Consider the following 27,935-nt stretch of genomic DNA (forward strand, 5'->3'; position numbering starts at 1 on the left):
GACCACTCAGTCAAGCCTAGACCTTTTCTTTGTTAACCAGGCAATTACACTTAAAGCAACGACTCAGATATATCCGGGAATTTCCGATCATCATGCAGTGCTATTTACTCTAAGTGACACAGTGTTCGATAATACATTGCCCTGTTTATCTTTCCCTAATTTCGATCGTGCAGCTGATACTGCTATTATAGTTCTCCTTTCATTCAACTTTGATAACTTTGCGAATAATGAAACTGATATACATAATTTATAGAACTGGTTTAAGGACATTGTCAAAGAATGCATTGAATCATTTGTGCCTCTGGTAATTAAAAAATCGAAGCGAAAAAATTCGTGGATTTCTTGGATAACACTGAGGTTAAGAAGGCAAATAAAGCGTCTAAAGAAAAAAGGAAGTCTGAACGTAGCGTATTCAGAACAAATAGCTAAGCTTTCAGTAAAACTGAAAAATCAAATTCAAACAGATAAGCAGCGTTATTTTGGGGAATCCTTGCCGCATTACTTAACCTCGTGTTCCGAGAAATTTTGGAGGAGCATTTCGCCCGCTTCGAAAGAGTGTGACGTTTTTATGTCGATGGTATTCTTACGCGCGATATTGCTCGAATTGCAAATGCTTTCAACGATCACTTCAAATCGGTTTTTTCTTGTGACAACTCTGTATTACCAATCTTTGAAACTGTTTCGCCGCGAATGCCCGATATTGTTGTTAGTGAACAGGGCATATTGAACATGCTTGTGAACCTTAATATCAGAAAGTCCTCTGGACCGGACAATATCCCTAACGCGTTCTTAAAGAGATACGCTGAATGGATGTCGAAATACCTCCATGTTCTTTTTACAAAATCACTGCGTGAGGGCCAGGTTCCAGACGACTGGAAAACAGCTAGAGTCAAGCCTATCCATAAATCGGGCAACAAGCAGAGTGTCAAAAATTATCGCCCCACCTCGCTAACTTCAACCGTTTGTAAACTTTTGGAACACATTATACACAATAGTATTTCATGTTTTCTGGACGAACATAGTATCTTAAGCCAACATCAGCATGGCTTCAGGAAGGAATTTTCAACGACACAATTGGTATCAACAATACACGACTTTGGTACTTCAATTAATAATGGAAAACAAACAGATGCAACATTTATGGATTTTTCAAAAGCTTTTGACAAGGTTTCGCACAATAAATTAGTATACAAATTAGAAAAAATTCTCGGGAATGATCAACTTATTAAATGGATATCGGCCTACTTGAAAAACAGAAAACAGTTTGTAGATTTTAACAATCATTCCTCTCACAGGGCTTCCGTTGACTCTGGCGTCCCCCAAGGGTCCGTGCTGGGTCCCCTTCTATTTATTTTGTATATTAACGACATAGTAAACGGTATACCTGTAAATATAAGGCTCTACGCGGATGATTGCCTTATTTATTCTGAGATAGAATCCTCAAAGGACCAAGTTTTGTTAAAGGAGTCGTTTAACAGGGTTGTTTCCTGGTGCGAGGCTTGGCAAATGTCCATCAATTTTGAAAAAACAGTGTACATGCCCATTTCTCATAAGAAAAAGAAATTAAATTTTCAATACTTTACAAACAATGCCATTCTTTCCGAGGTTAAATTTTAGAAGTATCTTGGGTTATGGATAACAAATGATCTTAACTGGACAAAACACACTGACATAGTAACTTCCAAGGCTAATCAGAAACTGTTCTTTTTACAAAGGACTTTGAAACTCTCCCCTCCATCTGTCCGTGTTCTTGCTTACAAATCGATAGTCCTCCCCATAATTATGCTGCAGTGATCTGGCATCCATTTACTCAAACTAACATTCATAAAGTCGAAAAAGTACAAAGAAGAGCCGTTCTCTTCATATATAACAGTTATGGACGAACCTCGGTAAATGAACTGTTAGTAGGAGCTAACTTACTTTCACTTTCAGAATGAAACCGCATATCTCGATTAAAATATTTATATCAAATAATTAATGGGCATTACAAGATAGATATTGGAAAAATTATTTCATTTTCTTCAGGTTACGCCACCAGACAACGCCATGATCATACAATAGCTCCCTTTCGTACCCGCAATATTTGCTTCAAATATTCTTGTTTCCCCAGAACTGTGCAGGTCTGGAATATATTAAATAACCATCAAGTCACAACACAGTCTTTAACATCCTTTGCCGCTGGTCTGGAACAACAGAGAAAATAATTTTACTTGTGTGCTAGCTCTGTTTTCTTTTCTTAAAATGAGAGTGATGTGTCATCGGTAAAATTTTGTTACGTTTGTTTACGTGATAGTTATTTTTTTGCTTTGTGTTATATCGCTGCCTACTATGTGAAATGTGATAGGCTGTTCTATCTGTCTGCCTGGTGTTATATGCTGATGTTTACATCTTTTGTACCCACCTGCTAAAATCCCTCCAGGGGAATGCAGTACCAATAAATAAATAAACAATAAATATTATGCCAAAATGCGCGTCCTACAGCGAGCGTAGCATTGTTGCTACCATGTTGTTACCGCTTTTATTAGGAAGTTTTCAAATAGAGGCCCCAAAAACTTGGTGCCCTGAAGAAATAGCGTCAAGGCCACTGCGCATGCACAAAACCCAAACTGTTGGCATCACGTGACGTTAATGGACGGCAAAAAAAGTGGGATGTCTAATCATAATAATCAGGGCATATAAGGCTGTGTATGGGTTTTGGGTTGGGGACGCTACTTCTCGAAATTAGCAGGAGCCCCAAAGCTTGCCCCAAAAGTTTTGGGTCACACAAAGGTGACGGCACACACTGAAGTGACGGCTCTCGGCCAAAACTAGAGTGACACATCATAGGGGGAATGTCCAAAGCACGGCAGACCCTATTAGAAAACTCATCGCTCCTGCTTCACCCAAAGCGTTCGTATGCAAAAGGCTTTGATCCCAAAATTTCGGGGCTTCTATTCGAAACTTCCTAGTTAGTGACAGCCGAAATGTGGCTCCGTCCTCTCCGAGGACTACTAGAGCGTAATCGCTGAGAGCGCATTGCTTAGGCAAAGCTCTTCGTTGACGTGTTAACCAAGCAGGCTACTCGCCGAATCTGTGCAAGGGCCATTTGATGGCCAAAGAGCGCCAGGTCCATAGACACGTGATGCAAACAATGAATATGATAAATGAATGTCATCATCATCATCAGCCTGACTACGTCCACTGCCAGACAAAGGCCTCTGTCATGTTCCGCCAGTCAACTCGGTCCTGTGCTTGCTGCTGCAAATTTATACCCATAAACTTCTTAATCTTATCTGCCCACCTAACCTTCTGTCTCCCCCTAACCCACTTCCCTTCTCTGGGAATCCAGTTAGTTACCCTCAATGACCAGCGGTTATCCTATCTACGCGCTACATGCCCGGCCCATGTCCATTTCCTCTTCTTGATTTCAATTATAATATCCTTAACTCCGGTTTGTTCCCTAATCCATTCTGCTCTGTTCTTGTCTCTTGAGGTTACACCTACAATTTTCCTTTCAATCGCTCGCTGCGTCGTCCTCAAGCTGAACCCTCTCTGTAAGTCTCCAGGTTTCTGCTCCGTAGCTAAGTACCGGCAAGATACAACTGTTATATACCTTCCTCTTGAGGGATAGTGGCAATCTACCTGTCATAATTTGAGAGTGCTAACCAAATGTGCTCCACCCCATTCTTATTTTTCTAGTTACTTCATTCTCGTGGTACGGCTCTGCAGTTATTACCTGTCCTAAGTAGACATAGTCTTTTACAACTTCAAGTGCACTATTACTTATCTCGAAGCACTGCTCTCTTCTGAGGTTGTTGTACATTACTTTCGTTCTGTGCAGATTAATTTTAAGACCTACCTTTCTGCTCTCCTTATCTAACTCTGTAATCATTAGTTGCAATTCGTCCCCTGAGTTACTCTGCAATGCGATGTAATCGGCTTGTAATTCGATCAGCTTGCTCTCCGTAGTATACAGGTGGCTGTAAAAGGGCCTTAAAGTTCCTTGCCATAACGCTGGTAAAAACGTAAAAATAATAAAATAACGACATTGACGTGAAATATGTTCAGCAAAACTGAATGGCAAAATGTGATAGTGAGACAATGATAGAGATGCCACTGCGGCAGCAACCTCTCTTCAGAGGTCGTGCTACGAAGCGTCTGGGTATATGACGTTAAAAGTATGTATGTCTCTTAAAAATGTCAGCAATTAATAATGTGAAAAGGCGTTCTCCACCGATGAACATTGATGGGTGCAAGAATATCTGTTGTCAGTAGGGCAATAAAAAGTGCTTTTATCTGAGAGCATCAAAATCACTGCTCTGCAGAAATTTGTGGAAAACCATGAGTGATTCTCCGCATCTGTAATGCCCTACGGGCCCTGAGGGTATTCTAATAAATAAATAAATCTCTCACAGAATGGTGTATCGCCACCAGACAAAAGGTATGAATGTGTCGAGTGTGTGTGTGTTATCTGTAGTCTCGTAAGTGTGACTTTCGTGTAGCATGATCTAGATACTGTTGGCGAATTTCCAATTCTCGGTTTGACAACATGTTTGTTTTCAGTGTGCCTATTCTATAGGCGCTGACAGCGCGCCCTGAGCTCCCGTCGAAGAAAAGGTTTCAAATCAAGTACAGAGACAGCTACGGATGTATTGGGGGCAGCGTTGTTTTGAGCAGATGCGGCTAGTTGATCTGCCAACACGTTTCCAGCAATCTCGCGGTGCCCTCGCACCCAGCACACTACAACATGTCGTTTTAGAGCATAGATCATGCATAACAAAGAGTACAAAGACACAAGGACAGGAGTTTTATGTTTACGCAGAATTTTCAAAGCTGTTACAATGCTCAGCGAATCTGTGTATACTACTGCGGGTTGTAGTAGCAGTTTCTTAATATGCTTGACGGTCACAGATACAACATAAGCTTCTGCGGTGAAGATGATTGTTTTGGAGTGCAGAAAACCAGAATTAGAAAAGGATGGACCAACAGCTGCATAGGACACCCCAGTGTGGGACTTTGAAGCATCTGGGAAAAATTCTTGGCAAGTAAACTTGTGTTGGAGTTCGAGCAAATGTGTGCGGATATGTGCAATAGGTGCATGTTTAGTGACTTCCTCGAGAGACAGATAGCAGTCTATAACCTGCCACTTCTACCGTGGCAGATATACTGCTGGAGCAACCAAACAATGTTCTACAAATGGCCCGACTGTTTTCTCAGCAAGCCTCCTGACACAGGGTGAGTAGGGCTGTCTCAGCGAAGGACGGTTATAGCACAAGGTAGAATCGGACAGATCATCAATTGTGGAGTGAGTGGGATGTTTCTCGTCTGTGTTAACCTAGAGATAGTATGTAAAAGACATGTAACATCTTTGCAGATGGAGCGAACATTCATTTGATTCCACATACAAGAGGGCTAGTTCGAAAAGCATCCGTAGAGAGGCGAATGCCTAGATGGTGGACAGGGTCGAGAATCTTTAAGGCTGATGGTGTCGCAGGCTGATAGATTATAGCACTGTAATCTAGGCACCTGCGTACGAGGTCTTGATATAAAGTCATCAGACATTTACTGTCACTACCCTTCCGTGGTGCGTGACAACACATTCGAAATATTCATGGTTTTTAGGCACCTGTCTTTTAAATACTTGATGTGTGGGATGAAGGTTAGTTTAGTGTCTAATATTAGGCCAAGAAACTTGTGCTCGGTCTTCACTGACAGAGGTCGACCATGCAAGTCAATGTCGGGGTCAGGATGGAGGCCCCTCTTTCGGCAGAACAAGACGCAAGAGCTCTTATGCACGTTGAGTATAAAACCATTCTCATCTGCCCATTGAGATACCTTGATCTACTCTAGTTTAACCTGACGTTGTCACATTGAGATGTTGCAGGATTTGAAACCAATCTGTACATCATCGACATATATACACTAAAAAATAATATGTGAGAGAGACAGGTGCAAGGAATTCCTTTTAACTATGAAAAGTGTGCAGCTAAATACACCTCCTTGTGGCACTACTATTTCATGGACAAATATTCAAGATAAGAAAGTGAGAACTCGGACACGGAATGTCCGGTAAGAGAAGTAGCTTTTAATGATTGTCAGCATTCTACCACACACACCTAAATGTGACAGGTCTCACAATATGCCAAAGTGCCATGTACGTAGTATTATACGCCTTTTCCATATAGAGGAACACAAAAAAAAAAAAACTGCTTATGAACAGAAGCGCTGCAAATTTGCACCTCGATACGGACAAGGTGGTCAGTGGTAGACTGAGCTTTTCGAAACGAACACTGGTATGGGTTAAGTAGACCATTAGTGTCAAGGAAGTGCGTCAGGCGCCTGTTTATCATTTTCTCACAGACCTTGCAGAGACAGCTGGTTAACGCTATTGGCCTGTAGCTGGAAACTGAGGACAAGTCCTTGCCTTGTTTTAGAATTGGGATAACGATAGCTTTCTTCTGGGCTAAGGGTAGCTCACCAGAAAACCATACGGCATTATAAAAGGAGAGGCGAGCTTTTTGGGTTTTAGTTGGCAGGTGTTTTAACATTTCATATGCCACCCGGTCAGGGCCTGGGGTAGATTTATTGCAGCAGCTTAGCGAGGCTTGTAGCTCAGCTAAGAGAAATGGATCATTGTATGCCTCAGTGTTTCTGGATTTGCAATTAATTTCTTGTTTTTGTATTCTCTCTTTGTATCTTTGGAACACTGCACTGTAAAGAGATGAGCTGGAGACCTGCTCAAAGTGTGCCCCAAGAGTTTTCGCCTGGTCTTCCAAACTCTCCCCTTGTGTGTTCAATAGAGGAAGTGAGTATGCTTGTCGTCCTGCTACCTTACCAACCATGTTCCAGACTCTCGCCTCATCTATGTATGAATTGATTCTTGATAAATATTTGTGCCAACTTTCTCTTCTTGCTTGTCGGCGCGTTCTCCTGCCTTATCACTTAATGTTCTTAAAGTTTATAAGGTGCTCAGCTGTCAATGAGTCTCGAAGAAACTTCCATGCCTTAGTTTGTTTTTTGCATGCATTACGCCACTTATTATTCCACCATGGGACTAGTCGTTTGCCTGGCGGTCCACATGTTTCTTGTATACATTTTGTTGCAGCGTCAATCAAGAAAGCTGTCAAGTAGCTCACAGCAGCTTCTATGCATAACACCCCCATGTCAGTCCAAGTTAGGGGAGTCATTTTTGGAAACTATTCCCAATCAGCTTGATTAATCAGCCACTTGAAAACCTGTGGAAGACATGCATTTGATATTGATGTGCTAAGAACTAAGGAAAATGGTCACTACCCTATGGATTATTGATGACTTTCCACTTAAATAGAGGAGTGATGGAAATGATATGCTGAGATCTATTGAAAAGTAGGTAATGTTAATTATATTGTAATATGTGGGTTTTTTGCGATTCAGGAGGTTCGCGCCGGAAGAAAAAAGGAACTGCTCAATCAGGCGACCTCGCACATTGCAGCGAGTGTCGCCCCATAAGCTATTATGCGCATTATAGTATCCTAGGACAACATAGAGTTGTGGAAGTTGATCTATAAATGACTGAAATTCATGTTTTTCGAAATGTTGGTATGGAGGTATATAAAGAGAGAACATGGTCACGAGCTTATTCAAAAGAACTGTTCGAATAGCCACCGCCTCTAAAAATGTTTGTAGTCGTAGGTGTATACATGCAATCTCTTGATTGACTATAATGGCAACACAACTAGATGACACAGCAGCATTATCTCTATCGTTTCGAAAAATAACGTAACAACGTAAAAAGTTGCTTCGTTTAGGTTTCAGGTGTGTTTCTTGTACGCAAAACACTTTTGGTGTATGTTTGTGTAAAAGTTCCTGGATATCATCAAGGTTTCTCAGCAGTCCTCTGACTTTCTTTGTGCCATTTTATTGTTGTGTGGTGCTGTGTGTACAAAAGTGTTGCCTTAGGTTACAAGGCCTTTTGGGGGCCCTGCCATTCGTGGATTTCTTTTTTGGTGCGTTCCAAAAAGTTGCACCTATCCTTCGGGGCCTGAAGGGCCGGAGGAGGGGAACTTTTATCTATCACCTCTTGTGAGGTGGCAGATGGCGCCTGCCCAGCAGGCACATCTGCAGTGGTTTTGGACATAACTGCGCTTGCAGTGGTTCAGGGTCCCGCAAACATGGGAGTCTGCTGGCTCTGTTTCTCAGGTGGCGGAGCAGTACAGGCTGCTCCAGCCGGGGGCGCTGATGGTGCGACCGCGGTCACGCTCTGTGTGACACTTGCGAGCATGGAAAAGTGTGGCGTGGCACCCCGGCGCGTCACATCGGCAAAGGAGGGAATGAACTGATGGAGTGCAAACAGTTTGCGTGCCTCTTGAAAGGATAGATTTAATTTCACTTTAAGCTCAAGGATTAGTTTTTTTTTTTTCCAGGATGGGCACGATCCCAAGTAGGCGGGATGGTCTCCTTCACAGTTCGCATGGCGGGCTGCTGCAGTACATTTGTCCGATGAGTGTTCGTTGGAGCTACAATTTGAGCAAGTTGCACGCCCTCTGCAGCTTTGCGATCCATACCCAAAGCACTGGCATTTGAAACATAGACGGGGACTTGGCTCGTAGGGCCTGACAGGTAGCTAACAGTAGCCGCCTTCAATGGTATCGGGCAAGTCACTAGTACCAAAGGTGATAATCAAGTGTTTGGTGGGTATTCCCTTTTTATCTCGTCGCATAATCATTCTCTGGACTTTGACTACATTATGGTCTTGCCGGCCTTCTAATAATTCACTTTGAGATAGTTGGAGGAGGTCATCATCAGACACCACACCGCCCACTGTATTCATAGACCTGTGCGGGCCTACTGAAACTGGGACGTCTGCAAATGCTACAATTTTAGATAGGTTATCATATTGGAGCTTGTTGCATACCTCTAAGAAGAGGTCGCCGCTTCCCAACTTGATTACATTGTAGCCTGGGCCAATGGCTTCTGTGAGCGTTTTCGAAACAAGGAAAACCGAGATTGATCGGACTATTTTGTTTTCTTTTTAGCAGCACACAACATGGTGTTTTGGGAACGACTGCCTTGGTTCTAGGTGTGTGAAGCAGGGAATGCGGGGAAAAAGTGTTCCATGCAGGATATGTAATATTGGGCAGCGATGATGGCCACCCACCACCAAGCCTAACTAGGGGACGCTACAAGGTTGATTCACAAACACTTGGAGACGCCAGCCATGCATCGCTGCTATAACATAATGTATTTACCCAAGGTTGGATACCCAAACAAGGTTAACCAGGAAATTTGGAAGTAAACGGAAGAGAGAATATGACAGGACAGATAAAAAGGGAGAGATAAAGACGAAGATTTAGGGAGAGAGAGATAGGAAAAGGCGACTGACGATTTCCCCTAGGTGGGTCAATCTAGGGGTGCAGTCTACGTGAAGCCAGGTCAAAAGGAATGTGTTGCCTCTGCTGGGGGGCCTTAAAGGTCCAAGCACCCAGTGCCGGCTTAATCCTAGGATCCCCTTTTCATCGAACACTGCTCAGCCACGCACGGCTAGGCATAAGATGGAGTCGAAACCTCTCCGTTTGCTCGGGTCTATGGTGTCGCTAAGCACCAAATGTCGGCTTGTGCAGACGCCTCTGCAAGGCTATGCATGGCCTGAAGGGAAGAGGGTGTACTGTACAGCAAGAGGATCGGCAGTCGTGGCGTGCGCAGAGTGAGGGAAGCGTTGCACGCAACTAACCCTGCAGTAAACGATTCGGCTCTTTGCAACTGTACCGCGTTTTAAAAAGAAAACTGTGTCAGTTTTCGCTAAGAAGCAGACCGCTGCGAAACTGTATCACAGACACCCAATTGTGTGTGTTCTGTTGCTGTACCACGCTGCATAGCCCAGATCCTGCTGTAGTTTCTAAATGCTCATCAGAGTCCCCACCCCGCACTATCGGGCAGTTGTGCGAGAGTCAGAAACTTTTCTGTACTTCGACAAAAAGAAAGACATGGCTTTGCCGTGGGCACTTTAGGCAGTATTTCCTGTGGCACTGAGTTTCTTTTTTTGTTGGCGGCGATGGCGCATGTCAAGAGATGCAAATTTGTAGCTGGTGGTTAATCCGTAGTACATTTAGTGCACGGTTATGCCACCGTCCCCAGCAGGTACGTATTAATGAAGTTTCACTGTATATTCAATTGAAGCTAACTTCTTTTGTATGTAAACCTTATTGCAAAAAGTTTCCTTGACCAGGCGGTAGAAGCGAAACCTGGTATCAGACTGCCCGTGAGTTGATGGAAGCCTATTACATAAAAAAGAAAGGAGAAAGATGTATTAGTGACTCGTTGGTGACGTTGTACGCACTGGAAAAGATGTTCGATAGGTGGATAGTGTAAGGCTGTGTGAAGACTGCACATGTCTGTATGTTGTACTACATCATTTATTTCTGGGTTTGCGCTCAGTCTAATTTAGTAGGAAGTGCCACCTGTCCTTGTCTTTGTGTGTTTCTTTACTCTGTCTGTGTGTTATTTGGTGGCTAAAGTATGTCATTGGGCAAGTACCAACCAGACCAACAAACAGTCTTGATGCTTCAACTGTTACTTTTAATGCTCCAACATCGCAGCAAGTCAAGAGAGCTAGTTGTCTTCAGCCTCTTTGAGTAACAAAGGCGCTGTTCAGTGCTTTACGCTGCAGCCCACAACCCATACTGCACGAAGGACAGACTGAAATAGTAGAAAAAGATCTGTAGGTAGTTCGCTAGTTAGTGCAAATCAATCTGAAGCCTGTACTTCCCATCACTCCCATGGGGGTAGAATGATCCCAGCGCTAGATTCCTCTCCAGTGTTATTGTGCAAAACTCTATGGGACAGGTGTTTCTACAACCGCTGCAGGTCATCTGTACAGCCATGGCAAGTCAGCGTTGCGTGCACTTTGGTGAACGAAGAAGTAGAGGAACTTGAATTCAGACTCACGAAAGTAGATAGCTGTGGCTCTGGACTTTTATGCTCTTTAGTGGCTAACTATTCTGTTAATTGCCTAAAATGCATGCAACTTTTTTATTTGACCAGATAATGCTCAATAAAATGTTTACATTTTCTGCAGAGCATCATTCTGCATTGCAAGCACAAAATTTTGAATAGCATACAAAAAACAACAACAAAAAAATCCAAGTATTTAGTGTGGAGGAGTACCGAAAAAATCCTGGCAAACTTATAATGTAGGTAATAAGAGAATGCCATGATAGATCTTAGAGAAACAGTGCAAAAATCCGGACAACAATGGACTACACACCACCCCACAAACTGGCAACACGTGCGGTTTTGTTCGCGTGGTTTTAGTATTGTCCTGCTCTTTCGCGCTGTTTTCTTCAGATGTGTTAAACCAATTACCCAATAAGTTGACCCTTTATAATGCCATGATAAATGATTTGTTATGTAAACACCAAGTAATGTGCAAGTACTTACTTGCTCTAATTTTTCTTTGTTTAAGTTGTACTAAAGATGTTTTAAAGTGTCCGAAATGATATGATTGTCATTTTTTTACATTTAGTTACATTAAGAGTCATTACCCAAATACTGTTGCAATCAGAGATGTGATCACCATAAGCTTGAAGAATGAAGTTGCCATTTTCATTGGTTATTCTACAGTACAGGACATGATCGCTAGCAAACAGTTTGATGGAAGACTCAATGGGTGATGAGTCTGACTACAGGTCAAATTTTTGGGCACTAAAAAATTGTATTTTAGGTGCTAGAAATAAACAGGCAGAACATAATTTATTGAAATAATAAATATTGGTGCAATGAAAGGTTACAAAAATCAAAATTTCCAAAGAGAGATGTGCACAACCTGTGTATATGACAGGAAAAGAAAAAATAATTTACAGTTTATGATTACACAAAGGTGCCAATGGTTTAACACAACCATACAATTGTCCTTTTACCAGCACAGTTTGCAAAATGTGGTTTCTCTTTTTTGTCACCCAGCATGGTGAGTTATGTAATGTTGAAGGTTTGCCGAGTTAGTGATAGTTCATGTTTACTTATGAAGCAGCGCATGGAGACAAGGCAAAAAAATAACGAAAGGGACACCGCTGCACTCGCAACAAGTTAATTTCACAATAAAAAAACATGGTTAACATACAACATGACAATGGCATTCAAGTTACAGCATATTTTCCTAAAAGAACATTTCGCAATTGCTTAGACTAACTGATGCTTTTCTATTAGCGATGTGGCATGGAACTTGGTCACCTGATCCCTGTGACTGGAAAGTATTTAAGTCTCAGGGAGCATCAGAGCGCAGTCACAACCTAAGCAATGCCATCTAATGTGAGAGTAAGCATTACTTGCTAATGATCCCTTGTATTCACGCACCGAACAGTTCAGCCTATGTACATCTTCCCACATGACATGAGCACACAATATATACACTGTACAAACGTAGAAACATGCTTAATGGAACACCAAAATCTATTCTTTTTTTTTTTGCAGACAGTTTTCTATCCGGCCTGGCACATACTTTATTGAGTTCATTTTTCTTTCTGTGTCTTATCTCTGTGCGCTGCTTCATAGATGGTGAATTATGCACTCACTGTCGAATAAACTTGCTCCTGGGTCTCTTTCTTTTTTGCATGGCTAAGAAGGGAAACACAGAATCAAATAGCCAGACCACTAAAAGGCCAGAAGGGTCTTTTTGCATCGTACTAAGAGGGTCTATTATTTCAAAGCAGGGTCCATTTCTCCTGTGTCTTTGAAGGGCCCCTCACCAGGTTTGAGCATTAAAAGCTGCAAAGTGTCATGGATGCAATGAACGCACACGATCATGTAAGCCAAGATTTGCAATGCTACTTGATCCTGAAAGAGGTGAAATATCGAACTAAACGCAGCTTGCCTTTCATATTACGAACATGCGCCCCAACACAGAGGAGGTTGTTTACAGCAAGGAATAGTCCTGCCTACATCACAGTCCTGGCACTGCAAGAATTGTTCAAGGTGACATGTGTAACTTGAGCAGCCGGTTGCTTGAGTATAAGAATAGAAGTTGATAAAATTGTTACAAAGTACAAAAATAGTCTGTGCATATTTTTTCGTTCTTTTTTTTTTTACTTCTAATCGAGTAAGATGCGAGAATAAGCTGGCTCCATTTCGTTTGCGTTCGTGTTCTCGCCTTTCACACGTGTCGTGCTGTCACCAGCTCTGCCAATGCTTGGCGCATTTGCAGTGCATTGTCACTTATAGCAGCTCCAGCGATGCGACGCTGTTTATCGTGGTAAAATTATGTGATCCATGCCAGCCCATCCAAATGTGCGCTCATAGAGGGATACACCCCACGGAAACTGGCACTACATAAAGAGAATTCTGAAGCGCCAGAACACCGCATGAGTGCACAACCTGGCTAAGCTTCGGCATGTCATGCACAACTTCTAAATTTGGGCCAGTGTGGCTGGCATCACAGAGCGGTGGAGATGGGCGAAGGGGTTGCGATAAAGTGAAGAGAGAGGAGTGTGATGATTGTGATCAGCACGTTATAGGGGTAAAATTGGAGCGCGCAATTCACTGGGAGAAGAGAAGGAAGGAGATTGGTGCCTGAAGCGTGCACGTGGTTGGCTTGGGTGGCTCCGGTCGAGCATACCTGGATGTCAGCAAGACGGAGGCAGTGTCGGAGTTTAGCAATAAAAATCTATGGGCACCTTGCCACTTGCTTATCGATGGTCAAAACTTGTTGCCCGTGAGGCCTTTCAAGACACCAAGTGCACGAGCTGGGTCACACTACATAATATATTGCGACCACTGTTTAATTGATAGAGAGTGGCATGGCAGTCGCAAATGGTGTGTAGCGTTGCAGAATCTATTCATCGAAAAACAACACAACATCTGTGGACAGAAGCATGTCAGTGCAGCGCAGAATGAAGTGGTAATCAATGCTCGCAAATTGTGCTGAGTCTCTTTCATTTTCACCGCTATATAAATAGTTGTTTCGCGAATTTTTATCATTTACCATTTATTTTCTGTGTACTGTAATTACTCGAATCTAACGCGCACCTTTTTTCCGGTCAAGCGAGTTCATAAATCGCATGCATGTTAGAATCGATTACGAAAAAAATGAATACGGTCATTCTATTGCCATCGGCATTTCCAAAATGGCCGCCCCCTACGTGCGTCAGCATGGCGCGTCGGCCATTTCTGCCAATGTGTTTCCCATGTGCAGCACTTCGTACATGTGCTGAGGAGTTCGTCATCTTGTAGCGCATTACTAAATGCACTAGAAATTAATGCAGCCAAAACGAAAGTGATCAGTTTTCACCCTAAGGGTAAAACTGTATCATTTTGTGAATCTTTGACTTATAGCTCCAAAAACATAGAAATCGTAGCAGCTTTTAAAACCCTTGGTGTTTGGTTTACGGAAAAGTTGCTGTGGGATGTGCATGTCAACCACGTGTGTTTAGCTGTCTCGTGTTTTGTTGGCCTCTTATACCGCAATAACTGTGTTCTTCCAACTAATATCAAATTGTTGCTTTTCAAATCATTGTTCTCGTCTCAAGTGAATTATTGCCAACTTGTATGGGGCACTAGCACGCGCACATCCTTAATGAAGCTCTACGTCCTACAAAAGAAAGCTTTACGCATCATTTATAACTTAGCCAGAGATCACCATTCTGCAAAGCTCTTCCAAGCTGCTGATATTCCTACGGTTTAACACGTATAACTTACGCCTTGTTCTTAGATATAAATATGAAGTAAACAACAACATTTAAATGCTTCCAGATTTGGCAGAATTAGTTGAATATTCTTCTTCGTATCCCTTCCGGTTCTTGAGAAAGTACGAAACAAGAACATGGCGCACAAATTACGGGGCCCAGATGCTAAGAACAACCTTGCCCTCTGTGTTAAACTTGCTATCACAGAATGATTTTGACATTTATTGTTGCAAGTCTGCACTTCATGCTTTTTTGGTGAGCTGATGTCTAAAATGCCAGCTTTGAACTTATTTTTGATGTTTTTTATTGTGTGTAGAATAATGTATGCCTTCTGTGTGCTTATACTTATGTACACTGCTTTCTGTATGCCATCACTGCATGCTGAACTGTAATCGGCTGAGAAGCCTAGTCAAGCTCGCAACAGCTTTTTCTTCCCATGCCCTCTACTTCCTGAAGTAGAAAATAAATGATTGATTGATTGATTGATTGATTGATTAGCATCGACAGCATAGAAGGGCCGACTCCAAAAACTCAACGAGTGCCCCACGAAGCCGCTTTTAAAAGAAAAGGCATCGCATGTCCAGAAACGGACGGAAATCGGGCTGCATCGCGGTCGTTCGGAGTTCCCGAAACGTGCGTGCGGGACTAGCGGAAAGAAAAGCCGAAGATTGTCGACAGCAAAGCTCCACGCAAAGGCTTCAGCGGACCACTGCAGGGTCGGTTTTCGCAAATTAGAGCGCTGCTCGCTGAGTATGTGCTTGAAAAGCGAGCGGTACAGCGGCCCGTGACGACATAACTGCTCCAAGTGCAGGCAACGCCTCCTAGATTTCCCGTGTTTGCCGGATAATCAGTGGTCACTTGGGAAGCGGCGGTCGTCAGAACTACGGTGGTGGCGCCAATCAAGTAGGGCTGTATACAAATAGGTTTTTACGTTTTTGGAGCTTATATGCAACAAAAATAACGTAAAAAAGTTTTTAAAAGGAGTAAACGTAATTATAACTAACCCGATGTAAGTGACACCATCATTCAGCAAGCATATCTTTTATTACAAGGCATCCTCTGAAATTAGAACCAAACGCCGAAATTGCCAATTTCAAAGGCCAAGTACAAAGACCTTTACCCCTACGTAGGCAGCGCCGCCATAGATGACCGGCGTTTCGCGCTCATTCGGCAGGCACGGGAAATCTAAAAAGCGTTGGTGCGGGCTATGCAGTTAGCCTTAGAAAAAGGGCTAACGCGGAGCCAGTTTAAAGCGAGCAGGTGCTGGCTAACTAACTTAAGGAAGCGGAAAGGCTTTTCCCTCTGAAGGCGAACGGGCATATGCGAAAAGTTTCCGGAGGAGTACGAAGAAAAGCTTCACAGTTTTCAGAGGTTCGTCCTGAACTTGCGGCACAACAACAGCTGCCTGCTAGGGCAAATCGGGCATACCGATCAGGCGCCTCTTTACTTCGACATTCCTGGCACCACAACCGTTGAGAAGAAGGGGGCGAAGAAAGTTCGCGTGCTGACATCGGGCCACGAAAAAACTAGAGTGACGGCAATGCTCTGTTGCACGTCAGATAGGCACAAGCTTCCCCCGTACCTCATATTTAAACGGAAGACGCTCCCGAAAGGAGTCGTTTTCCCAAGTGGTGCGATCGTGCGGGCCAACGAGAAAAATGGATGCGCGTTAACAATCAATGACTTACTTTCTTTTTTTTCGTCATGGAAACCGAGTGCGCGTTACAATCGAGGGCGTGGTAGAATCGAGTAAATATGGTATTTGCAATCTACATTTCAATGTGAAACACAATACTCAGTCATGAAGGTGGCTTGGCGTGATTATATTTGAGAAAACCAGTTCTCCAGCACACGTATATGCCCTCCTACTTGCTGGTCATCATTCGCCATGTTTGTTTACTTTGCGCGCCGCCTATTGGACAGTGCGAATATCCGCTCACGATGAGTGCTGTCAACAATCCTTTCGCTTTCAAAACCACCTTGTGGCGCAGCAATGGTGCAAATTAGACAAAAATTAACGTTTTGGAGCAGTATGGTGATGTCATTTTCAACTGGCACAGGTTGGCGCAATGGGCACAGCTTTCCCACCACTGCTTTTTCCTATTTCATTTCTTTCTTTTTATACATATTTTGACACGTGGCTTCACCTGCACTATGCCCAACACACTAGTTGGTTCTTAGCTGCTCGTGATGAATGATCATCATCGAGGTGCAAGAAGTACAAGAAGAAAAAGACTCCTCCAAGGTACGAGAATGCACTCAACATCATATTTACACGTGCAGAGTCATGTTAAGTAAAAACGATAGCATAGGGCAGCATGTAGCCCACTCAAGTGGGCCACATGCATTAAACCTTGTGAGGGTTTTCACCATACATGTACGAGATCTCCTAACATAGACTCAAGGTGTTATCTCCATATAGGTATGGCATTGCCTGTATGTTTTTCAAAAACTTCTCTTGCTTGGCATGCAGTGCCACATTTAAAGAATATGTGACGTGGGACTGCACGTTATCTCGCAACATTGTGCGACATGTTGATCTAGTCGTGCACTGTTTTGTAGTTGTTCCTAGGTGCGCGTGTCCACCATGACTGTGTTGATGCCATAGCTTCTGCTTATTAAAGTCATTATCAATACATCATCACCTTGTCTACGTTGCCGAGTCCTCACATTTGGCGCAGTCGTCGACGAATCATGCCGAGAAAACCGGAGCCACTCATCCGATTTGTGTGGGCTGGTGTTTTTTGCTAGCTGCCAGCCTCCCTGCCTTTGCCTGCCCTAAGCTTTCTTCGATCTTGCCCGCCCGTCCATCAAACGCAATGCCGCTTATAAACCGAAATGAGGCCACTGTGGAAGACCTCCACAGGTTAACAGTGGACCAGTTTTTTTTTTCCCTCCTCATTTTGATGCCACTTGCCATTAGGGCTCCTCCATGACCACTTGCGGAAAACCGCACGTGGACATGGAGGAGCCCTAATGGCGAAAATAAGAACGAAATAGACTTTATAATGAGTGCACACCCTGGAATCGTGCAGGATGTGGAAATGATTGGCAAGGTACGATGCAGTGACCATAGAATGGTACGGTCTCTAATTCGCCTAGACTTGAAGAAGGAACGACAGAAACTGATACGCAAGAAGCCAATCAATCAGCTAGCACTGAGAGGGAAAGTACAGGAATTCAGAGTGTCGCTGCAGAACAGGTACTCGGCTCTTAGTGAGGAAACCAACCTTAGCGTAGATACAATGAATGATAATCTGACGAGTATCATTACGGAGTGTGCAGTGGAAGTTGGAGGCAGGGTAGTTAGACAGGACACTGGAAAGCTTTCCCAGGAAACGAAGAACCTAATTAAGAAGCGTCAAATCATGAAAGTGCCAAGTACAACAGACAAAATAGAACTGGCAGAGCTTTCAAAGTTCATTAATAGACGTAAGGTATGCGATGTAAGAAGGCATAACATGGAGAAAATTGAACACGCTCTGCAAAACGGAGGAAGTGTCAAAGCATTGAAGAGGAAACTTGGGATAGCCAAAAATCGGATGTATGCACTAAAGGACAAAGAAGGCAAAATAACTACCAATATGGATAGGATAGTTAAAATAGCGGAGGAGTTTTACAGAGATCTGTACAGTAGCCGAGACAACCACGACCTTAATACTATAAGAACTAGCAGTAACCCAGATTACACCCCACCAGTAATGATAGAAGAAGTCAGAAAAGCTTTGGAGAACATGCAAAGGGGCAAAGCTGCTGGTGGGGATCAGGTAACATCAGATCTGCTGAAAGATGGAGGACAGATTGTGTTAGAAAAACTAGCCACCCTGTTTACGAGGTGCCTCCTGACGGGGAGAGTACCAGAGTCTTGGAAGAACGCTAACATCATCTTAATACATAAGAAAGGAGATGACAAGGACTTGAAGAATTACAGGCCGATCAGCTTGCTCTCTGTAGTATACAAGCTATTTACAAAGGTAATTTCTAACAGAGTAAAGAAAACATTAGAATTCAATCAACCAAAGGAACAAGCAGGATTTCGAGCAGGCTACTCAACTATTGACCACATTCATACTATCAATCAGGTAATAGAGAAATGCTCAGAGTATAGCCAACCACTATACATAGCCTTCATAGATTACGAGAAGGCGTTTGATTCAGTAGAAATATTAGCCGTCATGCAAACACTGCGGAATCAGGGCGTAGATGAAGTATATATAAATATTCTGGAAGAAATCTACAGGGGATCAACTGCTACCATAGTGCTTCATAAAGAAAGCAACAGAATACCAATCAAGAAGGGTGTAAGGCAGGGGGACACAATTTCCCCAATGCTATTTACCGCGTGCTTACAGGAGGTTTTCAGAAGCCTAGAATGGGAACAGTTAGGGATAAGAGTCAATGGAGAATACCTTAGTAACCTGCGCTTCGCCGATGACATTGCATTGCTGAGTAACTCGGGGGACGAATCGCAACTCATGATTACGGAGTTAGACAAGGAGAGCAGAAAAGTGGGTCTTAAAATTAATCTGCAGAAAACGAACGTAATGTACAACAACCTCGGCAAGGAGCAGCGCTTTGAGATAGGTAATAGTGCACTTGAAGTTGTAAAAGACTATGTCTACTTAGGGCAGGTAATAACCGCAGAGCCGAACCACGAGATCGAAGTAACTAGAAGAATAAGAATGGGGTGGAGCACATTCGGCAAGCACTCTCAAATTATGACAGGTAGACTGCCACTATCCCTCAAGAGGAAGGTATATAACAGCTGTATCTTGCCGGTACTTAGCTACGGAGCAGAAACCTGGAGACTTACAAGGAGGGTTCAGCTTAAATTGAGGACGACGCAGCGAGCAATGGAAAGAAAAATGGTAGGTGTAACCTTAAGAGACAAGAAGAGAGCAGAGTGGATTAGGGAACAAACGGGGGTTAAGGATATCATAGCTGAAATCAAGAAGAAGAAATGGACATGGGCAGGGCATGTAGCGTGTAGACAGGATAACCGCTGGTCGTTAAGGGTAACTGACTGGATTCCCAGAGAAGGGAAGCGGGTCAGGGGGAGACAGAAGGTTAGGTGGGCAGATGAGATTAAGAAGTTTGCGGGTATAAATTGGCAGCAGCAAGCACAGGACCGGGTTAACTGGCGGAACATGGGAGAGGCCTTTGTCCTGCAGTGGACGTAGTCAGGCTGATGATGATGATGATGATGATTTTGATGCCGCCCCGGCTGACGCGGCTTTCGTTTTTCCGTGCCGCCCCGGCTGACGCGATTTTTTTAATACGCCATGAACTTTCAGGCCGTAAGGTGGAGACAACTGGCTCGAAGGAAGGCATGATTGAACTGTTGCTTCATGACATCGCCCGGAATCGTCTATCGTCTGGTGGTCCCGACTCAACAGCTGAGCAGTCGGTTTTAAGTACCAAAGTGCTGAGTGACCTACTACAGCAGTTTTTGACGTCACAACGGCAAATGTTTTGAGTCAAAGTCACTACGTTGCCAGACGTTTTGGCTTCGCTGCCAACCTTTAATAGTGACGGTAGCACCTCAGCTCACCAGTAGCTTGAAGAACTCGAGTGTAATGAAAGCTTGGCGTCAAGGACACCGTCTACTCTCCTTGCCGTCGCGCTTGGTAAGCTCCGTGGCCCTGCTGCAGATTTGGAAAGTGTCGCAGGAAACCAGTTGGACATGCAGGAGAATTTCAAAGCTGTGTTCTAGGACCACTTTAGGGACACGCTTAAGCTCTTGCAGTGGCAGTACATAGTTACCAGGCACGTCTAGTCACCCATTTAGAGCCTTGTTGACTTCTCGTTAGCGAAACAGCACGTAATTTCAAAATGCCCCGCTCAACTGGCAGATCCTCAGCACACTAAATATGCACTACAGGGTGTGCGCGATGCACACTTAGCAACAACTATCGCTGCACAACAGCCACCAACTGTGAGTGCATTTTTTGCCATCGTGACCCAACTAGACCAAACTTTAGAGCATGTTTCTGTTCTCCCAAGTCAGTCGCCAATTGCAGCCAGAAGATCAATGTCACGAGTGCTTCCTATGTCTGTGCAGAAGATTGGTAATATGAACGACAACTCTTCATCACCAATCGATCCGGCTCAGTCATCAGTCTCGTGTAGCCTTTACTAATTACCATTAGAAGAGCAAGAGAGTCGTTACTCTGCAATCAGCTCTAGAAATGGCACACCTGAGGACGACCTAAGCAAGGCCACGTACTATTATTGTCGGCAGACTGGCCATCTTGTAACCAGGTGTCCTCATTCCAGATGCAACACCCAAAGCCAACAAATGAGTCTTCCTTCCACGTGCCGTAATTCTAGCATACATTCCACTTGTGGGCCCTGTTGATGCGTTTCTAGACAGTAGTTCCAAACACACAATGCGCTCGCTGAGTGTTGTAGGATCTTTAAACCTGTTACCATAATCCAAGCCTCTCATATCTGTTGTAGGTGGTAGTTCCGTCACGCCAGTTGGTACATTATGTACTCGTATTACTGTGGCGTCTATTTCTGCAGTGCTTGAGGTTCTAGTTCTGGCTAGAAACCCCTTGCCTTTGATCCTGGGAAGGACTGGTTTGAGGCCGCTCACGCTGCACTAATTGTAAGGCCACCTCATCTAACAGAAATACGCCATCCCAGCACGGGTGTTGTTATGTGATGTCTGGAGAAGCCGCTGCCAAGAATGTCTAATGCTGTTGTGCTCTCGAATAGCTCCACGTGTTTTTTTTTTTTACACAAGCTACGTCTTCTGCAGCCTATTCGCCGCATTCGCAGTTGCCGGACAACACCCAAACCCCATGCTTACCTCTCGACCAGAATGAATAGTTGCCCTTAGCAGAAGCCACAAGAACCGAAGAACACAGCACTTCGCATGAGGGACGCTATGTTGGACATGCCATGGCTGCGTTGTACTCAGATAGGCCCACAGCAACAAAAAGTTATTGCAGTTAACGACGTCTCGCATCAGCCTATTGAGCTGTTCACCACAAATGGTGATGACTTAAGGCTCTGCAAAGATGCTGAGCATTTCACCGACCTTTTGCTAAATGCACGTTAACCATGAAGAGACTGCAAAAAGAATCGCAATTTCATGGAGTGTTGATGTCAAGTGACTCATGCTGAAGGCTCGGTCACCAAGACGTCACAGCTAGAACAAGGACTTTACCAGACAGTAAGCCAGCTGCTGAAGGCTAAAGAATTGAATACAAAGAAACAACGGGACGCCAAGACAAGTATCCGCTCAGTGCCAAGGAAATATGTCAAATCTCTGGATAAGCTTCAGCATCTCAGCCGTAAGATTGAGGCTTTCCGAAATAACAAACCAACAGGGGGTGAGCGCAAGGACAAAAATCAAGCCGTGAAGCTAGCTGCTAAACCACACAAGTAAAGTGACACAAGCCAAGTCCAGACAACCTTGCCATTGATAGATACACGAAAGCAGGAAAAACACACAAGAGTGCTGCTGCCTTCTAACGCAGCAACCACGTCGTCTACAGTAAGCTTGAACTGTCTGACATGTCAGCTGGTACAGATGCATGGCCCAATGTTGAAAAGGAAGAGGTTGTCTGGCAACTGGAAGCAGCAAAAATGAAGCACCTTAAGGAATGTGAAATTGCTATGCGAAAGGGGTTCAGGATAAGCGGAAATGCCACTGAGCTCTGGACAAGAAAGAAGCTATCAAGGTCAAAGGTGACCATATTTTGATGAACACATCGCTGAAACAGTGCAAGAAGACGAGGCAGAAGTGGCACAAGAAGTAGAATTCACGCACTGGGCACGCTAAGCAACGTCAGACAGAACGCCAGCAGAAAAGTCAGGACAAGATCAAGACACAAACAGGCCAGACTTCACACCGAGATGAAGCGGCTCAAGAAAAAGGAGTGCATTGTTCCAGGATGCGAGGAAGATATGAAGGTTTTGGTGACTGCAAGACTTAGACAAAAAAAAAACAGGGGCGGGTGTGACATCAAAAGCTCGTGTACCATTTCACACACACAAAAAAAGAGCAGCCAGATGGAAGACTGCACATAATCTGGCAACTTTGTGTGACAAGTTCATCTAGTCGTGATGCCGTTTTGTAGCTGTTCCTAAGCACACGTGCACCATCATTGCACTGATGCCGTAGCTCCTGCTTATTAAAGTCATTTTTGTTATATCATCGCCTTGTCTACGTTGCCGAGTCCTCACTGTTAAAATTTGTTCATGCACCAATGTCTCCTAATCGTAATATAACTATATTTTTTTCAAAGTGGCGCACCGGCTGTCATCTCTATGTTCGAGCATGTTTGCGGTGCAGCTGGTTTAAAACACGTGCTTTTGATATTTCTTGCGTGGTATGTGCTGCCATGCTTCAGGAATATTTCTGATTTTTTTCATGGGCTGACAGCTCTCCATTTTGTTTTATTCGCAAAGCGGCCCTGCTTGACTTTTTTCCATCCCTTCTTTTGCTTGGCATGTGCTCGCACGCTTGGAAATACGTGGAATTTTTTTCAACTACCGATGTCACTCCAATTTTTGTTTGCTTTTTGAAGCGACGAGGCAGCTTTTGCTTGTGCATCCAAATGCCCACATTTTCTCATTTGGCTAGTTTCATTTATTCATTTACATGAATGATGAAATGAAACCTCCTTGCGTCTGCAAAGCTGATAGCTGCCTGGTTGTCTGAAAGGGTAACTGCCTGTGACTTGCTTTTTTATTGCTCCTTGGGGTCCGATTAGATCGCTCCCATGTGGCGCTAAATTACAGAAGGTACCCTGCCATGGTTGTATTTCCTGTTTTGGCGACTCAGAAAAACTAACTCTGTCTCATTGGCAGTCAGTAAGAAAAAGGATCAGTTTTCACTCATTTTGCTTTCTCCACCAGGGCATAACCACAGTTTTATTTCATGTGCTCACTCACATAGTTCATGATACGGAAGTGAGTGCTCGTAGCTCTGCTGCTAGTGGGTCGAGCGGTGATTTTTCCGATGCGCTGTATCAGAATCTGATTCACTGGATGTCACTTCGTCAGACGAGGATTAACCTAAGTGTTTACACTTGATTGATAATCAAGGAGCGACATCTCGAAAGCGTGCGCAACTACACAATCCAAATCAGTTCAAAGGTGCTATTCCTTAGTGTTGAGCGTTAGTTTCTTGGTGTTTTAGTATTAGAACACAAGCATTTTTTACCAAAAATTTACTTTGGTGTGCCTATTTTTTTCAATCAAGTTACATGTGAGTTATGTTTATTACAATGCACAAATGTTATATATGTGACGCTATGATGAATGGCAGACGTGGCCTGGCTCATACCCCGTGTTTATTCCATTCTGATCTTCTTCCTTCTCTGCCTCTACGAACCATCGCTTCATATGTCACATATATATATTTGTTTCTTTTTAGTATTTCGCTTGATGTTACTATGATGGAACCATGTGTCTGTAACAACAAAAATAACTTTTTTTGTCACTTTACTGTCAAGAACAAAAAATATTGACAATTTTTTCTTCAACAGAATCGTCTCAAGAACTTATTTCTGCAATAAAAATTTACACATTTTTGGACTGCATTTCGCAAAAAAAAATTTGACACTCCAAGGATTACAAGTGCTGCACTGGAATCGAGCAAGCAGAGGTAATCAGAAGCATTACGGGAAGGCTCTAGTTGTGTTTATTGCAACAAAAAATACTGTATTTACTCACATAATGAACGCATTCGCATAATAGGTAAATGTGCCCCCAACTTCAGTCGTCAAAATTTTGATTTTTTTTCCCGCGAAATGAACGCACACCCTACATTCTTGCACTGCACTCCCGCTAACCGACACTTAGCGCCTCCTTAACCGTCGGATCTCTTTCACTTTTTTTTATTATTATGCTGACCCCCTTTGGCCACCTCAGCTCGCTCCCCCTTCGCCCGTTGCCGCATGCTTATTGCTTTTCTTTCTATCTGTGTGCGGCATGTCCCCTGTCTTTTTTATTTGTGCGCCACAGCGAAGCTCACGAACAGTGCGAGCGTAGAGAAGTTGCAGCTGATATACACACAGCGAGCGAAGGTCATGAAACTGCCTGCGCAAATTGATGCTCGCTTCCCACAAATACGAAACTGTAAGGCCCAAGGACGTGCACGCGATTTTCGAACCACGACAGCAGGATTTCCTGTCGCAAAGGGTCACTCATCACTATCAAGTCGCAAGTTTCCGGAAAACCATAGAAAATAGCTTGTCACCCAGAAAAGACCGTGATGATTTCCGTAACATGGTTGCACCCCCAATTCTCGCTTCGCTTGTTCTCTGAACATACAGGAATTTCTCAAGTGGAAGCAAGGCGGCGGCCATTTTTTGTTGTTAATCTTGTTATTAACGGTTTGTTTTGATGCTTCAGGATAGCTTGCTGCAATGTTGGTTACTTGCTACAATGTCAACGGGGGCGGCGCGATCATCGTGCAAGGTTGCGACGAAGTTGGCAAAGTGCGTCGTAGCGCACGCTTCCGGGCGCCCCTCAAGATCACAGCAGATACCTCTGTTGCGGTTAAACGATTGTGAGAAAAAATAGGCACAAAACGCTTTTATGACGTTGCCGGGAGACGTGGGGACAGCTTGCAGAAGATAGCGCTATCAACCACCGAAGATGAGTAAAATGCAACAAAGATGCCGTTTCTAAACAGTGTACACGTATGTAAATTGCAAAAGACTAAATGACCTTACTTTTTTTTGCATTGCTGCCTGTTTTGCTCATCTCGAAAATGTTTTTATAAAATTTGCCCCGCATAAGATATGCACCCCCAACTTTGCTCGCACGCTTAAAAGCGATTAAAAAAGTATGTTCATTACAGGAGTAAATACAGAAAATTGGAGACATAAATAGTTCGATGCCCGGTGGACTTATGAATTTTGGCACTGTTGCTGCAGGCTCGAATGTCGACAGCAAGGCGCAGGAATGTGGAATAATAGCAAAATGGCACCACTGGCGCAGTTGAAACACCACTATACAGTGTGACGCAAAAAGTGGATTTTGATCCCTAAAATAACGAGCGAATCAAAGCTTCGTACGAACATTCTACCAGGAACAAATGAAAAAAATGTGCTCACCTGGTGGTTAATAATAGCTGGTCCTTCTGCATCTGCTGAGCAGTACGTAGCAGGCACCTGCGTTTTTCCTCCAGGCTCTGCATACACCATGACATGTCTGTCAGCAGCAGCCTCAAAGCATGTGGAGGACACTAGCAACTAGCACCGGCCTAAATGTTCACACCCGCCATCACATCAAATTTGTGTATGCTCCCATGGTGACTGCCTTGTTAAATAAGCTTCTCTCTGTGCAAGTCATTCAGGAGTTGGCGGCTGGCCTCATACAGCCAAAAAGTCATGCAGAGAGCGACTGATACAAAGCAGTAGCTTTTCTCCAAAATCTGCCATTTGCAACCAGTTGTCCTGCAACTAACATTGTTGCACAACTGAAGCTCGTCATAGGTGTGAACAAGTTTTCACAGCCCTACTTATGCTAAGATACCACAAATCAACGTACCCTACACATAAATAGTAAAAAAAATATTTTGCTTCATTCCAAAGCTAGATGAGTAAAATAAAAATTAAAAAAAAAACAAGAGAAGGCTATGTTTTTCCTGAAAAGAGGACTCTAAAGTCAATCAGTAGCTGTGAACTAGGTGTCAAAGGCCCCAATGGTGGAGTTAAAGATCTAAGGTAATGATTGAGGTGAGAAATAAAAAAAAAAATGAAGTGTGAATACACAATATTTTGCAGTTTTATGTATTTATTTACACCTATGTAGCAAGTGTTACGAGGACACTTCGGTCTCTGCTCCCACATTTCAGCCCGTATAACCAGGTTGCTGGCAGACTTCTACAGAAAAAAGTAGCGAATTACAGCGGTCGATTCCCGCCCCAAACAAGCAGCTGAACACATACAGAAATGTAGTTGATTACTTTTATATTACTTTTTTCAAGATTATATTGCCACAATGCAACATAGTATATGTGGCTCAGCCAGTTTCTATTTTGATGCAATTTTTAGGGCCATAAAAAGTTTGTTATGGAGCAGATTTGGAGCAGGAATAAATGTGTTTTAGAGCAGTGACAACGAGATTCAGGATCAATTGGAGCAGCACATGCCAACATTTTTGGTAAATGTTCTTGTTAGGGTGCATGCGAGAAATGGTGCTACAATGTCAACAAGCAGACAAAGCCCAAGTTTTTAGCAGGAAAGAGTGTCACATTCTGGCTTCACTGCACAGCACAAGGCATGCACTGAAGTGAGGTGCAATCCTTGTAACGAGGCAACCATGGCGCATACCGTTCCTGCGAATGACAGGTGTCATAAGGTCAGCAAAAAAAAAATCATTCTTGATCATAAAAACAGCGGTCTAACAATAAAAATATAGAAGACGATGAAAACTCGTGGCCAATCGGAACACACTGTTTGAAATCGCCTGAATAGATAGTGCACTCAATATTCACCAGAACTCCCTATGGATCCATCGTGCTCAATAATTATTGGTGGCATGAGCACCGAGCGGCATTACCTTTCCCTTTCAACAGCTTTCGGCAGAGCACTTACTTCCGGTTTTCAAATATTCAGAGAGAGTCACCTAAATAGTAATATACTGGTATGAAGTAAACTTGTACAAAAAGGCCCAGACTGTGATTAAACCAAGAATAAAAAAATGGCAGATCCCACCTATAGTGGGAATTGCTGATATGCAAAGCTCGAATGAGCAAGGTTAATACGTCACAATAAATAAGCACAATGTTATGAAACGAACGTGAATTATGCCGTACATGACCTTCAAGTCATCATTATCATGTTTGTGCCTGACATTTGTGTTCATCGTCCATTCACATCCTGTAATACCCAATTTGGTATATGTGAAGCTAGTGAAAAGGGCCACGAGCGTGCTATAAACATGACATGTAGTGATGTTTACATGACATGCTTGTCATTATTATCATGTTTTGGCATAGCATTTACCTTTGTCGTATATTTACGTCACGTAACACCAATTTGGTATATGTGAAGCTAGCGAAACAGTCGCAAGGGCATCATGAGCGCGGTACGTAGCCATGTTTTTTACATGACACGCATGTCATGATTATCAAGTTTGCACCAGTCATGCATCTTCATCATTCATTCGCATTACGTAATACCCGATTTGGTATATGTGAAGCTGGCAAAACGACCACGAGCGCATCATGAGCGTGGCATGCAGTCATGTTCTTACATGACACGCATGTCATGATTATCACATATGGATGTGTCGTTTGCCTTCGTCATCTGTTCGCGTCACGTATTAATACCAAAT

At 43.5% G+C, this 27,935-nt stretch overlaps 1 protein-coding gene across 9 annotated transcripts in view; it reads right to left on the minus strand.

Annotated features, from left to right (window-relative positions):
- Nucleotides 1–27,935, minus strand: part of Hel89B (histone acetyltransferase 1) — a 913,881-nt gene that overhangs the window by 443,791 nt on the left and 442,155 nt on the right. For all 9 annotated transcript variants that reach the window (XR_012888773.1, XR_012888774.1, XM_037419311.2 and 6 more), the window contains one exon: nt 25,709–25,785. Coding sequence is in view for 7 of the 9 variants with exons in the window: in XM_037419311.2 (XP_037275208.2) it covers nt 25,709–25,785 (77 nt within the window). In the remaining 2 variants the exon portion in view is untranslated. The remainder of the gene's footprint in view (nt 1–25,708; nt 25,786–27,935) is intronic.

The sequence above is a fragment of the Rhipicephalus microplus genome, unplaced genomic scaffold (assembly GCF_043290135.1).
Source record: "Rhipicephalus microplus isolate Deutch F79 unplaced genomic scaffold, USDA_Rmic scaffold_16, whole genome shotgun sequence".
Lineage (NCBI taxonomy): Eukaryota > Metazoa > Arthropoda > Arachnida > Ixodida > Ixodidae > Rhipicephalus > Rhipicephalus microplus.